The following is a 14,541-nucleotide window of genomic DNA, read 5'->3' as shown; positions in this document are numbered from 1 at the left end:
CAAAAAAAAAAAAAAAAAAAAAAAAAAAAAAAAAAAAAAAAAAAAGAAAAAATTCTTCTGCTTTCTCTTCATAAAAAGTGGTTTCTTCTGCTTTCTCTTCATAAAAAGTGGTTTCTTTCCTCTTAATGGTTTTTTTATACAACTCAAACCTATACACAACTATATTCTTTTCTAAAGCATCATGTTAATCAAGAAGAGAGAGATGATAGTACTTATTTGGTAAATGTATGAACCAAATACACAGATACCATATAGAAATCCTTAGAAGACAGCTAGCTCTCATTAAGGTTCCCACGCACAATATGCCTCTTCTGGTATACTATTGCCAATCAATGAGTTAGAACAGGGGTTAAAAAACTACAAACTGCAGACAAAATCCAGCCTGCTGCTTTTACGAATAAAGTTTTACTGAAAAACAGCCACATTCATTCATTTATGTACTGTCTATGACTGCTTTCTCATTACAATGACAGATCTGAGTAGTTGCACAGAGACTGAATAGCCCATGATATGTAAATAGCTACGGATCTGCCCTTTACAGAAAAAGTGAGGCTGGGCACAGTGGCTCATGCCTGTAATCCCAGTACTTTGGAAGGCTGAGGCGAGAGGATTGTTTGAGCCCAGGAGTTTGAGACTGGCCTGGGTAACATGGAGAAACCCCATTTCTACCCCTAAAAAAAAAAAAAGCTGGGTGTAGTGGTGCACACCTATAGTCACAGCTACTTGGAAGGCTGAAGTGGGAGGATATCTTGAGCTCAGGAGGTTGAGGCTATAGTGGGCCATATTTGTGCCACTGCACTCCAGCCTTGCCTCAAATAAGAAGAGAAAAGAAAAGGAAAAAGAGAAAGTATGCCCTCTAGCCCTGGGTTAGACTTTTTTTTTTTTTGAGATGGAGTTTTGCTCTTGTCGCCCAGACTGGAGTGCAGTGGCTCGACCTCGGATTACCGCAACCTCCGCCTCCTGGGTTCAAGCGATTCCCCTGCATCAGCCTCTCGAGTAGCTGGGATTACAGGCATGTACCACTATGTCCAGCTAATTTTTGCAATCTTTTTTTTTTTTTTGAGGCGGAATTTTGCTCTCGTTGCCCAGGCTGAAGCGCAATGGCACAATCTCCATTCACTGCAACCTTCGCCTCCTGGGTTCAAGCGATTATCTTGCCTCAGCCTCCTTAGTAGCAGGGATTACAGGCATGCACCACAACGCCCAGCTCGTTTTTGTATTTTTAGTAGAGATGGGGTTTCACCATGTTGGCCAGGCTGGTCTCAAACTCCTGACCTCAGGTGATCCACCCGCCTCGGCCTCCCAAAATGCTGGGATCACAAGTATGAGCCATTGCGCCTGGTCTAGAGCATTATTAAGGTAGAAATTTTGACTCATAAAATCAGGCTGCATAGAGACGAACCAAAGCGGTCAACTGCAGCTATGTTCTCTCTATGCAAACATTAACTTGCTAGTCTTACTCTGGATAGAATTTCCACCATATTAGAGAGTAAATAAGCATTCCTGGATTGCTCATATACTGGATCTTCTGAAAGGAAACCTGAATGGTTGCTAAGACTAAAATAAATCTGTCAGCGGATTCTGGGGAACTAATATGCAAAAAGAGTGCTTAAAAGATGCTATCTTGGAAAAATCTGCCAGCCACAGAAGTTTTTTGCACCTAATCTACATATAAACTCAAATAAGATGAATGAAATTTGTAACTTGCACTACTTGCCAGGCAAAATTTGTTCAAGGCAGATATCAAATAAATGAACAAAAAAATATACCTGCATAAGAACTAAAAACAGAGGAAGTACAGTTTTTTTTTTTTTTTTTTTTTTTTGAGACAGAGTTTCGCTCGTTACCCAGGCTGGAGTGCAATGGTGTGATCTCGGCTCACTGCAACCTCCGCCTCCCGGGTTCAGGCAATTCTCCTGCCTCAGCCTCCTGAGTAGCTGGGATTACAGGCACGCGCCACCATGCCCAGCTAATTTTTTGTATTTTTAGTAGAGACGGGGTTTCACCATGTTGACCAGGATGGTCTCGATCTCTTGACCTCGTGATCCACCCGCCTCGGCCTCTCACAGTGCTGGGATTACAGGCTTGAGCCACCGCGCCCGGCGGAAGTACAGTTTATAAATGTTATTAATTTCAAATTTATTTAATATTCTTTATCTCAAAGTACAATATACCTCACTATAAACCAGAGATATAAGCATATTATTATATGATGAAAAAAAAGATTTTAAAAATCACTAATTGTGGGCCAGGCCCAGTGGCTCACGCCTATAATCCCAGCACTTTGAAAGGCTGAGGCGGGTGGATTACGAGGTCAGGAGTTCGAGACTAGCCTAGCCAACATGGCGAAACCCCATCTCTACTAAAAATACAAAAAATTAGCTGGGCATGGTGACACGTGCCTGTAAGCCCAGCTTCTGCAGAGGCTGAGGCAGGAGAATCACTTGAACCTGGGAGGTGGAGGTTGCGGCAAGCAGAGATTGTGCCATTGTACTCCAGCCTGGGCGACAGGGCGAGAATCTGTTTCAAAAAAAAAAGAAAAAAAATTTTTTTAATTACTCATTGTGGGCTAGTCCTTGTAGCTCACACTTGTATTCCCAGCACTTTGGGAGGCCGAGGCAGGTGGATCATCTGAGGTCAGGAGTTCAAGCCCAGCCTGGCCAACATGGTGAAACCTCGTTTGCCTCTACTAAAAATACAAAAATTAGCTGGGCGTGGTGGCGCATGCCTGTAATTCCAGCTACTTGGGAGGCTGAGGCAGGAGAATCACTTCAATTCAGGGGGTTGAGACTGCAGTGAGATCACAACACTGCAATCCAGCCTGGGCAACAAGATTGAAACCACATCTCAAAAAAAAAAAAAAAAAAATCACTGACTATGCCTATTTTTTTGTCTAATATTAAGTAAACTGAATGCAAAGAGCATAATAAAATGCTCTTTGCAGAATAAGAAGTAGATGCACTTTTATATGCTGGAGAAATAAAAAGATGTACTAATATTTCATATAAAACTATTATGCAAATTAGGAAAAAGCTATATATAGATTAGTTCATTTTGCATCAACAGTCATAAATAAGACTCATGTTAGGAACAGGCTGTTTTGCCAATAAAAGAAGTCCAATTACTCTGTCTATCTCTCCTCTCATAGGCTTTGCAAAGATTCTGTTTTCTATTACATTACAGTAGAGGTAACGTAAAACAGAACGATTTTATTTTCCTCCAGACAAGTTTGCTTCTAGTGGGTAGATGGGCTGGGCCACTTAGAGTTCTAAGCAGACAATAAGATTATTTAAACTTGAGGCCCAGCACGGTGGCTCAAGCCTGTAACTGCAGCACTTTGGGAGGCTGAGGTGGGCGGATCACCTAAGGTCAGGAATTCGAGACCTGCCTGGCCAACATGGTGAAACCCCTTCTCTACTATAAAAATACAAAAACTAGCTAGGCATGCTAGCGCATGCTTGTAATCCCAGCCACTTGGGAGACTGAGGCATGAAAATCACTTGAACCCGGGATGTGGAGGTTACAGTGAGCCGAGATTGCACCATTACACTCCAGCTTGGGTGACAGAGTGAGACTATGTAAAAAAAAAAAAAAAAAAAAAAAGAAAAGAAAAGAAAAGAAAAGAAAAGAAAAGAAAAGAAAAGAAAAAACAGTAAGATTATTTAAATTTGAGCTTCAGTATCTGTGAAGGTTGATTTATATCTAGTTCATTACTTCTTTTAAAGTGTGGCCCTTTAGATTTCCAATTCAAAGTCTGCAGGTTTATCAGGGCCTATCCTTGGCCAATCTCTCTTCTTTGGGTTTCCTGTATAACTTAGATATTGGTCTTGTAATTCTTTTACTCTCTTTTAACTCTATGATACCTTTAAACATATATTTAAAAATTTACCTACTCTTTTAAGAAACTTTCATATTAGAGAGTTGGTTCAAATTGCCTAGTCATCATTTGTTGTAAATGAAATATCAGTGGCTTTCAATCATGCTATGACATAACACTGTACTGAAATCAACTGTGGGAAATATTCTGTATAATTTGTTAAGACTAACTAAAGTATGTAAGTTGAAAATTATTACATTTCAAAAATAAATCAGAGTAAGAATAGCAATATTGCTCATTATAATAGCAGCAATCATTTACTGAATACCTTATATTTACTAGGTACTGAGCTGAATATTGTACAAGTTACTTCATTAGTGCTCAAAACAGTCTTATGAGATGGGTGCTATTATTATTATTCCCCTTTACAGTTGAATGACTGAGGTTTAAAAGTTAAGAAATTTGATGGGCCAGGCAAGGTGGCTCACGCCTGTAATTCCAGCACTTTGGGAGGCCGAGGTGGGCGGATCATAAGGTCAGGAGTTTGAGACCAGCCTGGCCAACATAGTGAAACCCCATGTCTATTAAAAATACAAAAATTAGCTGGGCATGTTGGCAAGTGCCTGTAGTCCCAGCTACTTGGGAGGCTGAGGCAGGAGAATTGCTTCAACCTGGGAGGTAGAGGTTGAAGTGAGCCAAGATTGATCGTGCCACTGCACTTCAGCTTGGGCAACAGAGAAAGACTTTGTCTCAAAAAAAAAAAAAAAAGAAACTTGCCAAATATCACACATCTAGTAATACTGTACTAGACATTCAAACCTAGTTGTTTTACTCTGAAGAGACCCTATTTCCTATCACAGGAATGAAAGATTTTACTCTCTTAACAAAATTGGTTTCAATCACTTGCATATTATTGAATATCAAAGACTGGACTTAAAGTTAGTATGTTTGGTATTACATCTGACACTGGGCATACCATAGGAGTTAGGACCTGCACGTCAACATGTATATCACAATGAAAGAAGAAAAGCCTGACTCTCGTAATTTTTTAGAGACAGGGCCTTGCTCTATACACCCCCATACCTAATTAATTTTTTTTTTTTTTTTTTAAAGAAACGGGGTCTTGGCTGGGTGCTGTGGCTCACATCTGTAATCCTAGCACTTTGGGAGGCCAAAGTGGGTGGATCACTTGAGGTCAGGAGTTCAAGACCAGCCTGGCTAACATGGTAAAACCCTGTCTCTACTAAAAATACAAAAATTAGCCAGGCAGTAGTGACTCAAGCCTGTAATCCCAGCTACTTTGGAAGCTGAAGCAGGAGAATCACTTGAGCCTGGGAGGCAGAGGCTGTGGCGAGCCGAGTTCATGTCACTGCACTCCAGCCTGGATGACAGAGTAAGACTCCATCTCAAAAAACAAAACAACAGGCCGGGTGTGGTGGCTCACGCCTGTAATCCAAGCACTTTGGAGGCCAAGACGGGTGGATCAGCTGAAGTCAGGAGTTCAAGACCAGCCTGACCAACATGGTGAAACCCCGTCTTTTTATATTTAAAAAAAACAAAAACAAAAACAAAAACAAAAACCTAAAACAACAAGAACAAAAAAACAGTCTTGCTATGTTGCCCAGGCTGGTCTTAAATTCCTCTCACCTCAAGTGATCCCCCTGCCTCCATCTCCCAATGTACTGGGATTACAGGTATAAGCTGGCCAGAAAGGCTATAAACTACAGAACTAGTTACTGAATGAATGTGAGAAACTATTAGGAAACGTCATTTTAGGCTGGGTGCAGTGGCTCATGCCTGTAATCCCAGTACTCTGGGAGGCCAAGGAGGGCAAATTACAAGGTCAGGAGTTTGGGACCAGCCTGGCCAACATGGTGAAACCCCGTCTCTACTAAAAATACAAAAAAAATTTAGCAGGGCGTAGTGGCAGGTGCCTGTAATCCCAGCTACTAAGGAGGCTGAGGCAGGAGAATCACTTCAACCTGGGAGGCAGAGGTTGCAGTGAGCTGAGATTGCACCACTGTACTCCAGCCCGGGCAACAGGTGCTCCATCTCAAAAAAAGAAAAAAAAAAAGCAACATCATTTTTACTTACATGTGTAAACTGGTTTTAGGTAGGCAGACATACAGGTAAATAATAGAACATGTCTCCTCATTTCGTAGTGCCATTTGATGGTTTGGTTTTTGGGTGAAGTTGCTCTACACACATATATTTATCCAGACTAGAAAATGCAAATATAATACAGTATATTGGCTGTATTAGCAATGCCACCTAGTGGCAGCCAAATATAGATATGTTACAAAAAAGTTCTAGAAGAATGGTTCTTAACATTTTAGTCTTTGGAGAATCTGATGAATACTGTATGTTCTTTCTTGCTAGAAAAAAAAGTTTATTTGCAATGATACATAACAAATATAGTGCTCTGGGAAATAACAGGTGTCCTGAAATCCAATTTTTTTTTTTTTTGAGATGGAGTCTCGCTCTCTTACCCAGGCTGACATAGTGATCCACCAGCCTCGGCTTCCCAAAGTCCTGGGCTTACAGTTGTGAGTCACTGTGCCCAGACTTAACCTACTTTTTAACTATTAAAATTACTAGAACAAACCAAGTAACCTAGTAGGCCAACCAACTCCCCTTAAGCCAAGGGCAGAAATAATTTATTTACTTCCCCTTCATCTTCTCCTTTCTGGCTAGCAACCACTATTCTTGCATAAAGAGTGCCTTAACTTGTCCCTTTGGGCTAGGTACTTGGTCTCCGCAAATTACTCGATTTACACTTTACTCAAATCAATTAACAAAACTTGATGGTTAGTAATTTTTTCCCTGACAATTTTCATTAAATTTAATGTGGATCAAATAAACACTAACTTTTACTTATAACATTTAAAGAAGTGATGAGGACTTCCAAGACATCTTAATTTCAAGTTACCACCTTTCAATTATATTGAAAAATATTGCCAGGTGTGTTGGCTCACACCTGTAATCCCAGCAGTTTTGGGAGACTGAGGCAGGCAGATCACCTGAGGCCAGGAGTTCCAGACCCACCTGGCCAACACGGCAAAATCCCGTCTCTACTAAAAATACAAAAATTAGCTGGATGTGGTGGTGCATGCCTATAATTCTAGCTGCTTGAGAGGCTGAGGCACTAGAATAGCTTGAACCCTGGAGGTGGTGGCTGAAGTGAGCCAAGATCGCACCATTGCACTCCAGCCTGGGTGTCAGAGTGAGATGCTGTCTCAATAAATAAATAAAAATATAAATATAAATGCAATTGTTTACTAATAAGCTTAAGACAAATTCTCCATTTTAAAGCCAAACACACAGGTATGTAATGTTTTAGGAAATTTAGTAAGTCTTTTAGATGACTATTTAGTATACAACCAATTATAATTTACTAAATGATACTTCTAAAAAAATACCTTCTACACTCTAGGAATCATTCACTCTAAATACAAATTTCAAAAGCCTAATTCAAAAATTTTGCCTATTCAGAAAAAAATTTCATATTTCACTTTCAAGCTATGATTTCCAGTAAAGAGATCCATAATGAAGAATGAATTACATTTTTTCTCTGTTAAAATTGGTTTTTCACCACAAATTATTGTCCAAAGGAAGCCCGTATTTCTCACCAGACTACTCTCCCAACACGATCATTTATTCTCTTTATTAAGGGTTAGTTATATAGGTATATGGCAGAGGTGCCTGTTTCATCAGCACAAAATAGAACATGAGAAGGTCACACTTCCCTAAGTGAGGGTTATATTAAGGCTGGAAAATGAAAGTAGGTGTAATTAGGACACCCTAAACACAACTGCATTTCCCACATATAAAAGAAAAGAAATGGTCACCAATAAGGATAGAACTCTGTTGATCACTACTCAGCAAGAAAATGGTAAAAGCTTAAAAAAAATCTAACCAGAGATTATTTGCAATTGTTTCTATGAAGTAAAAACACAGATCAAATTTTGAAACCTTTGCCTTTGCTTTGCTTCTAGTTTCTTTGCCAAAGTTCACAAGTAAATAGTGTACGCTTATTAATTAAAATGTTTACACTTGCTACACTACTGGTTACTGACTAGCTTGGCTCTTGGGAGGACTAAGTGAGATAATTCACTTAAAGTGATGATCACAGAGCCTACCACCTAGTAAGCATTCAAAAAATATTTGCTGTCTATCAGTCAGGATAGGCTAGACTATGATGTTATAACAAACACCACAAAGATCTCAAGCAATATCTATCACTTCTGCTCATATTTCATTGGTCAAAGCAAATAATATGGCTGGAGTTCAGTAAGGTCGGGATACCAAATCTTCCCACAGGAATGAATACCACAAACTTGGTACTTCCTCAACTTGGTAAATAATATCTACAAAAAATCTATAGCTAACATTATACTTAAGGGTGAGAAACTAGAGGCTTTCCCATTAAGGTTGGGAACAAGGCAGGATAGCCCTTTCATGACTCCTCTTCAACATTACACTGAAAAACTAACCAATGCAGTAAGACAAGAAAGGAAATAACCAGTATACAGATTGGGAAGGTAGAAAGAAAACTGTCTTTGTTCACAGATGACATAATTATCTATGTAGAAAATCCTAAGGAGTCAAGAAAAAAGTCTTAAACTATTAAGCAATTACAGCAAGGTTGCAGAATAAAAGGTTAGTAAACAACCTTAAGCCAAGTTTTTTCTATATATTAGTAATTAATACTCATTATCTATCAATAGAACTTTTGGGTATTTACCCCAATGAATTGAAAACTCATTCCACAAAAAACTTGCACACAAATGGTTATAGCAGTTTTTTAAAAAAATAATTGCCAAGCATGGGAACAAACAAGATATCCTTCAATAAGTGAATGGATAAATGAACTGTGGTGGTACATCACACAGTGGAATATTATTAAATAATGATGAAAAACAATGAGGTATCAAGCTGGAAAAAGACGAGGAAAAACCTTAAATGTGTATTGCAAAATGAAAGAGGTCCACCAGAAAAGGATTATACCTTATAATTCCAACTATAGTGCCTTCCGGAAAAGGCAAAATTATAGAAACAGTAAAAAGATCAGTGGTTGCGAAAGACTTGGGGGCAGGTGAGGAAGTGGAAAAAACAGGTGAAGCACAGGGCATTTTTAAGGCAGTGAAACTATTCTGTATGATACTATAGGTATATACATGACATTATGCATTTGTCAAAAGCCATAGACCTGTACAACACACAAAGGGTAAATCCCATAAACTATGGGTTAATGTATCAATATTGGTTCCTCAATTGTAACAAATAAATTACACTAATGCAAGATGTTAATAATAGGGAAAACTGAGTGGTAGGAAAAGGTGTATGGCAGTGGTCCCCAACCTTTTTGGCACCAGGAACCAGTTCTGTGGAAGACAATTTTTCCACAGACCTGAAGTGGGGGATGGTTTTGGGATGAAACTATTCCACCACAGATTATCAGGCATTAGATTCTCATAAGGAGCATGAAACCAAGATCCCTTGTATGTAGTTCACAATAAGGTTCAAGATCCTATGAGAATTTGATGCTGCGACTGATGTAGCAGGAGCTGGAGCTCAGGCAGTAATTCGAGTGGCTGCAAATATAGATGAAGCTTCACTTGCTTGCTAGTGTACTGCTCACCTTCTGCTGTGCAGCCTGGTTCCTAACAGGCCATGGACCAGTACCGGTCTGTAGCCCAGGGATTAAGGAGCCCTGGTGTATTGGAACCTTTTGTCTTTTCTGCTCAATTTTTCTGTAAACCTAAAACTACACTAACAATAAAGCCTATTATTATTATTATTTTTGTTTTTGAGACAAGGTCTCACTCTGTTACCCAGGCCAAAGTGCAGTGGTATAAAAGCTCATTGTGACTTGACCTTCTAGGCTCAAGCAATCCTCCCTTCTTAGCCTCCCAAGGAGCTAGGACCATAGGCACATGCCACCATACCCAGCTAATTTATTTATTTATTTATTTTTTTTTTTTGAGATGGAGTTTCACTCTTGTTACCCAGGCTGGAGTGCAATGGCGCAATCTCGGCTCGGCGCAATCTCGGCTCACCGCAACCTCTGCGTCCTGGGTTCAGGCAATTCTCCTGCCTCAGCCTCCTGAGTAGCTGGGATTACAGGCATGTGCCACCATGCCCAGCTGATTTTTTGTATTTTTAGTAGAGACGGGGTTTCACCATGTTGACCAGGATGGTCTCGATCTCTTGACCTCATGATTCACCCGCCTTGGCCTCCCAAAGTACTGGTATTACAGGCGTGAGCCACCGCACCCGGCCTTATTTATGTTTTATTTATTTATATGTTTTATAGAAACAGCATCTTGCTATGTCTGGTCTTGAGTCCCTGGTCTTAGGCGATCCTCCTGCCTTGGCCTCCCAAAGCACTGAGAGTATAGGAATGAGCCACTATGCCCAGCTCTAATAATTTTTTTGTTTGTTTTATACGTGTTCTCAGTCCCTTATAAATTTCTCTTCTCTTTCCATTTAACCACAGGCACCAGCAACCTACCTGGATAAAGTGAAGATCTCATTTAACTTGCAGCATAATTACAGTGTACTTTAAATTTTTCTTTTCACATACTTATAAATATGAGCAAGTGAACATATAACTATTTTCTATATAGTTAATGGCATCAGACTCTACCCAGTTGCCCAAGTAAAAAACCAATAATTACACAGAAAAATGTTCCATGATCTCATTTATACAGAGAAATGAAAGGAGATGTAGATCAAAGGATACAAAGTAGGAAATATACAGGCAGAACAAGTCAAAAGATCTAATGTACTGTTATATATACTATGAGGATTATAGTTAATAATAATGTATTGCATTCAGTTTTTGCTAAACTAGATTATAGCTGTTCTTGCCACAGGGAGTAAAAATGGGTAACTATGTGAGATAAAAAAAATTAACATTTTTTCCACAATAGTAACCATTTTATACTACATATATTTTTGTATCTAAGAACATCATGTTAGATGCCTTAAATACACATAAAATATATTAAAAACAACAACAAAAAAAGAAATCCAAGAGTTATCTTTGATTTCTTCTTCCTCCATAATAATGTACCACACTCTTGGTTGTACTTCTAAAATTTCTCTCTGATTTGTCCTTTTTCATCCTAAGTGCTATCACCATTCCAAGCAATCTTTTAAAACATCAATCTATCCCATCTTTTGTCTTCACTTTGCTTGACTTCTCTCTACAAGTCCTTTTTATAAATACTCGTTGCTATCCGTTCTTCCTATTACCTCCTGGGAAGCTAGTGTCTCTCATACGGATTATCCTAACTGCTCCTCTTCTCTCCCACCTTCAATCTATCTCCCACACTACAGCCAGGATTATATATTCATAAATTGCAGATCTGGCTGTTTTACACATACTTAATTTTAGGGCATTTAAAATAATTTTTTTTTTTTGAGACAAGGGCTCACTTTGTCACCCATGCTGAAGTGCATAGTGCAATCATAGCTCACTGTAGTCTCTATCTCCTGGGCTCAAGCGATCCTCTCACTTCAGCCTTCCAAGTAGCTGAGACTAACAGGTCCCACACTACCACACCCAGCTAATTTTTGTATTTTTTTTGTAGAGATGTATTGCCCAGGCTGGACTCGAACTCCTAGGCTCACGTTAACTGCCTGCCTTGGCTTCTCAAAATGCTGGAATTACAGGCATGAGCCATAATTTGAATCTCTTTGGATGTTTAGCAGAATCTGCTATCTGGGTTGCTTTTCAGATGCTTCCAATTAGTTAAATGCTGCAAATGAGTTTCTTAAGCTGGTTTTCCCAAGGAATATGAGGACAGGTTTAGACAAGAACAGAAAAGTATCCTGTAACCTGTAAGTCCTTCTTTTCCTCTCTCCCTCAACCTCTACTAGTAAATGTAGTATTATCTACTACAAATGCAGTTATTAGAAAAACAGTGATATGGGTTGCTTCCCTAGGATTTATGTCCCTGTTTTGAGTTAAATCAGCAAGGAAACATGAACATAACTCTAAAGTTCCAAGCTTTAAACTCCCATAAACATGGAGAAACGATATATTGTAGTGATGAATTTTATTCAGCAATGAGCATTACTTGATACCCTTTCACCTGTTTTTCCCTAATGAAGATCAAACTGCTTTCAAATATGGAATTGTTCTCAATTTATTATCTAGGAACAGGAACAGAGTGAGCAAGCATGGCACATGGGGCACAAAATTTAATGAGGCACTTACTCATCTACTCTGTATCTGCATGACCCTAACAGTACCTATTTATATTTTGTGCCCTCAGTGTCTAACTCAACCTCTCCCTAGTTCTAGCTCTGACATTATTCTAATATATTTGTGAATGTTCAAAGGAAAACTGATCTTCATTTTCTCTTATTTCAACTAGTAAAAGAATATTTTTCAGAAGGGGCACTTTTTATACTTTGGTTGAAAGGGGTCAAGAAAGCATTTAGTTCAACATGTTAGCACTCCATCAATGTCATTCAGTAAGAATACCAAAATAAGTATGCAAGTGTATATATGATGTTAGAGGATATAAAGGAAGACATCATTTCTCACACGGAATTTTGTACATTTAAGTTGACTTCATCTACTAAAATAACAATTGCATAAGCAATTAAATCTAGAAGGAAAAAAAAAAAACTTCCAGGTAAACTAATTTAAATAAATAAACTTATTTGCTTAACTGGGGTTGTCTCTTGACTTTTAAAATCCTAAACCCCAAAGGAAAAACAAAACAGAATTCTAAGTCCAATTTAAAGCAATGATTGGAGGATCAGAATGCTTACAAAACACAAAAGCAATTAAAACAAATCTTAGAATTTTAACTTTTGAAGTAAAAGCACCAAAAAAGATAGGAAATCTCATTTTTTGCTTATTAAAATAAAATTATTCTTACCAGATAAAGCAGAAAGGTGTGCAGCCCTGTTCCAAGCCCAACAGAAGACAAAATTCCTAAGCCTATCCAGTAGGCATACAAAAGAAATTGTTTCTCTATACGTTGCACATACTGAAAAAAAGGGATGAGGTGAAAACATGAATTCTTTATACAGAAATGCAGTATTTAGAAACTATCATCAAAATTAAATAAACCAACTACAATAAGTTTCAAATAGGAAAAAAATAATAAGATAAAAAACCCATTGAAGAGGCCTAATTTCTTTAATATACAATGGCAAAGATGACAAAAAAGTTCATCTAACCAGAATAAAGGTTTTGTTTCTAAACCTTTAATAAAAGTCTTTTTTCTAAACATTTAAAGTCCTGCTATTTATAAGACACAGAAAAAAGCATATTACAAATAAGATAATTTGAGGATAATTATAGATATATTTCAAATAAATGCATTTAGAACTATAAAAACTTCTCTGTGATTGGCAGTAAACTGTTTTAAAATCCCATTCTAGAAGCATTTCCTGTTAAAATATATTAATGTTTGCTAGTTTAACAAAAGAGGTTAACAAAGCATCCTATGTTCCCATCAGTAATATTGTACTTGTGGACTACAGGCAAATGAACCTGTCTTTTTCTTTTTTATTGTTTTAAATTTTATTTATTATTTTAGAGATGGGGTCTTGCTATGTTGCCCAGGCTGGAGTGCAGTGGCTATTCACAGGCCTGATCCCACTACTGATCAGCACGGGAGTTTTGACCTGCTCCGTTTCCGACCTGGGCCGGTTCACCAGTCCTTAGGCAACCTGGAGGTTGCCCCGGCTCCTTGGATGTCACCATACTGATGCCGAACTTAGTGTGGACACCTGATCGGCATAGCGCACTACAGCCCAGAACTCCTGGGCTCAAGAGATCCTCCAACCTCAGCCTCTGGAGTAGCTGGGACTACAGGCACGTGCCACTGTCCCCAGCGAATCTGTCTTTTTATCCAAATAAAACTTTTTTTTTTTTTTGAGGCCTCTCATCGTCAACTTTGGATGAGAGGCCTATCTATCTGGATGGATCACAAAAGTATGTTAGAGAAAACAGGAAAACTTTAGAAGTGATTAACGAATTCATGCTACTGTAACTGAAAACCTTCAAGAAAGTTACATTTAAATTTTTGGAGGTAGGTCCAGGCAGAGTGGCCTGTAATCCCAGCATTTTTGGAGGCCAAGGCAGGGAGATCACCTGAGGTCAGGAGTTTGAGACCAGCCTGGCCAACATGGTGAAACCCCTTCTCCACTAAAAATACAAAAACATTAGCTGGGCGTGGTAGCACGCGCCTGTAGTCCCAGCTACTTGGGAGGCGGAGGCAGGAGAATCACTTGAACACAGGAGGCAGAGGGTGCAGTGAGCTGAGATTGCGCCACTTCACTTCAGCCTGGGTGACAGTGAGACTCCGTCTTAAAAAAAAAAATTTGAAAGTAAAATGAATCACATATACCAAATATAAATGCTCAGCAGCCATAAAACATCACAAGAATATTTTCAGTGTATGCCCTTAAAAGTAAAACATCTGACATACTAGCTATGAGATAATGTTGAGGGTAGAAATTCTATAAAACCCACATTTGTCCCATTTGAAACTGGGATTAGAGAACTAGAGAATGTGCAAGACTAGAAACAGAATTGCTCAACCTCTCACCTGTTGATGTGCTCCTTCAACATAATACGTAGCTATAAGCACAGCAAGCAGCAGTAAAAAAGACACCACAATGCTTTGACGATGCCATAATCTTAAAAACAAATTAAAAAAAAAATAAAGAAATATCTCACAGTCTCACTTTCA

The 14,541-nt window shown here is 38.7% G+C and overlaps 1 protein-coding gene across 4 annotated transcripts in view; it reads right to left on the bottom strand.

The window, feature by feature from the left end:
• VMP1 (vacuole membrane protein 1) overlaps positions 1-14,541 on the bottom strand; it is a 138,750-nt gene that overhangs the window by 91,596 nt on the left and 32,613 nt on the right. For 2 of the 4 annotated variants that reach the window (XM_032280708.1, XM_032280709.1), the window contains 2 exons: positions 14,398-14,488; positions 12,718-12,828 (listed from right to left, as the gene is read on the bottom strand). In XM_032280708.1, coding sequence (XP_032136599.1) covers positions 12,718-12,828; positions 14,398-14,488 — 202 coding nt within the window. The remainder of the gene's footprint in view (positions 1-12,717; positions 12,829-14,397; positions 14,489-14,541) is intronic. The other 2 variants (XM_032280710.1, XM_032280711.1) reach the window with 1 other exon arrangement.

This window comes from Sapajus apella, unplaced genomic scaffold (genome assembly GCF_009761245.1).
Source record: "Sapajus apella isolate SASKATOON/1434 unplaced genomic scaffold, GSC_monkey_1.0 scaffold12, whole genome shotgun sequence".
Taxonomy (NCBI): Eukaryota; Metazoa; Chordata; class Mammalia; order Primates; family Cebidae; genus Sapajus; species Sapajus apella.
The sequence above is the reverse complement of the archived record's forward strand: the minus strand, read 5'-3'. Positions and strand labels throughout refer to the sequence as shown.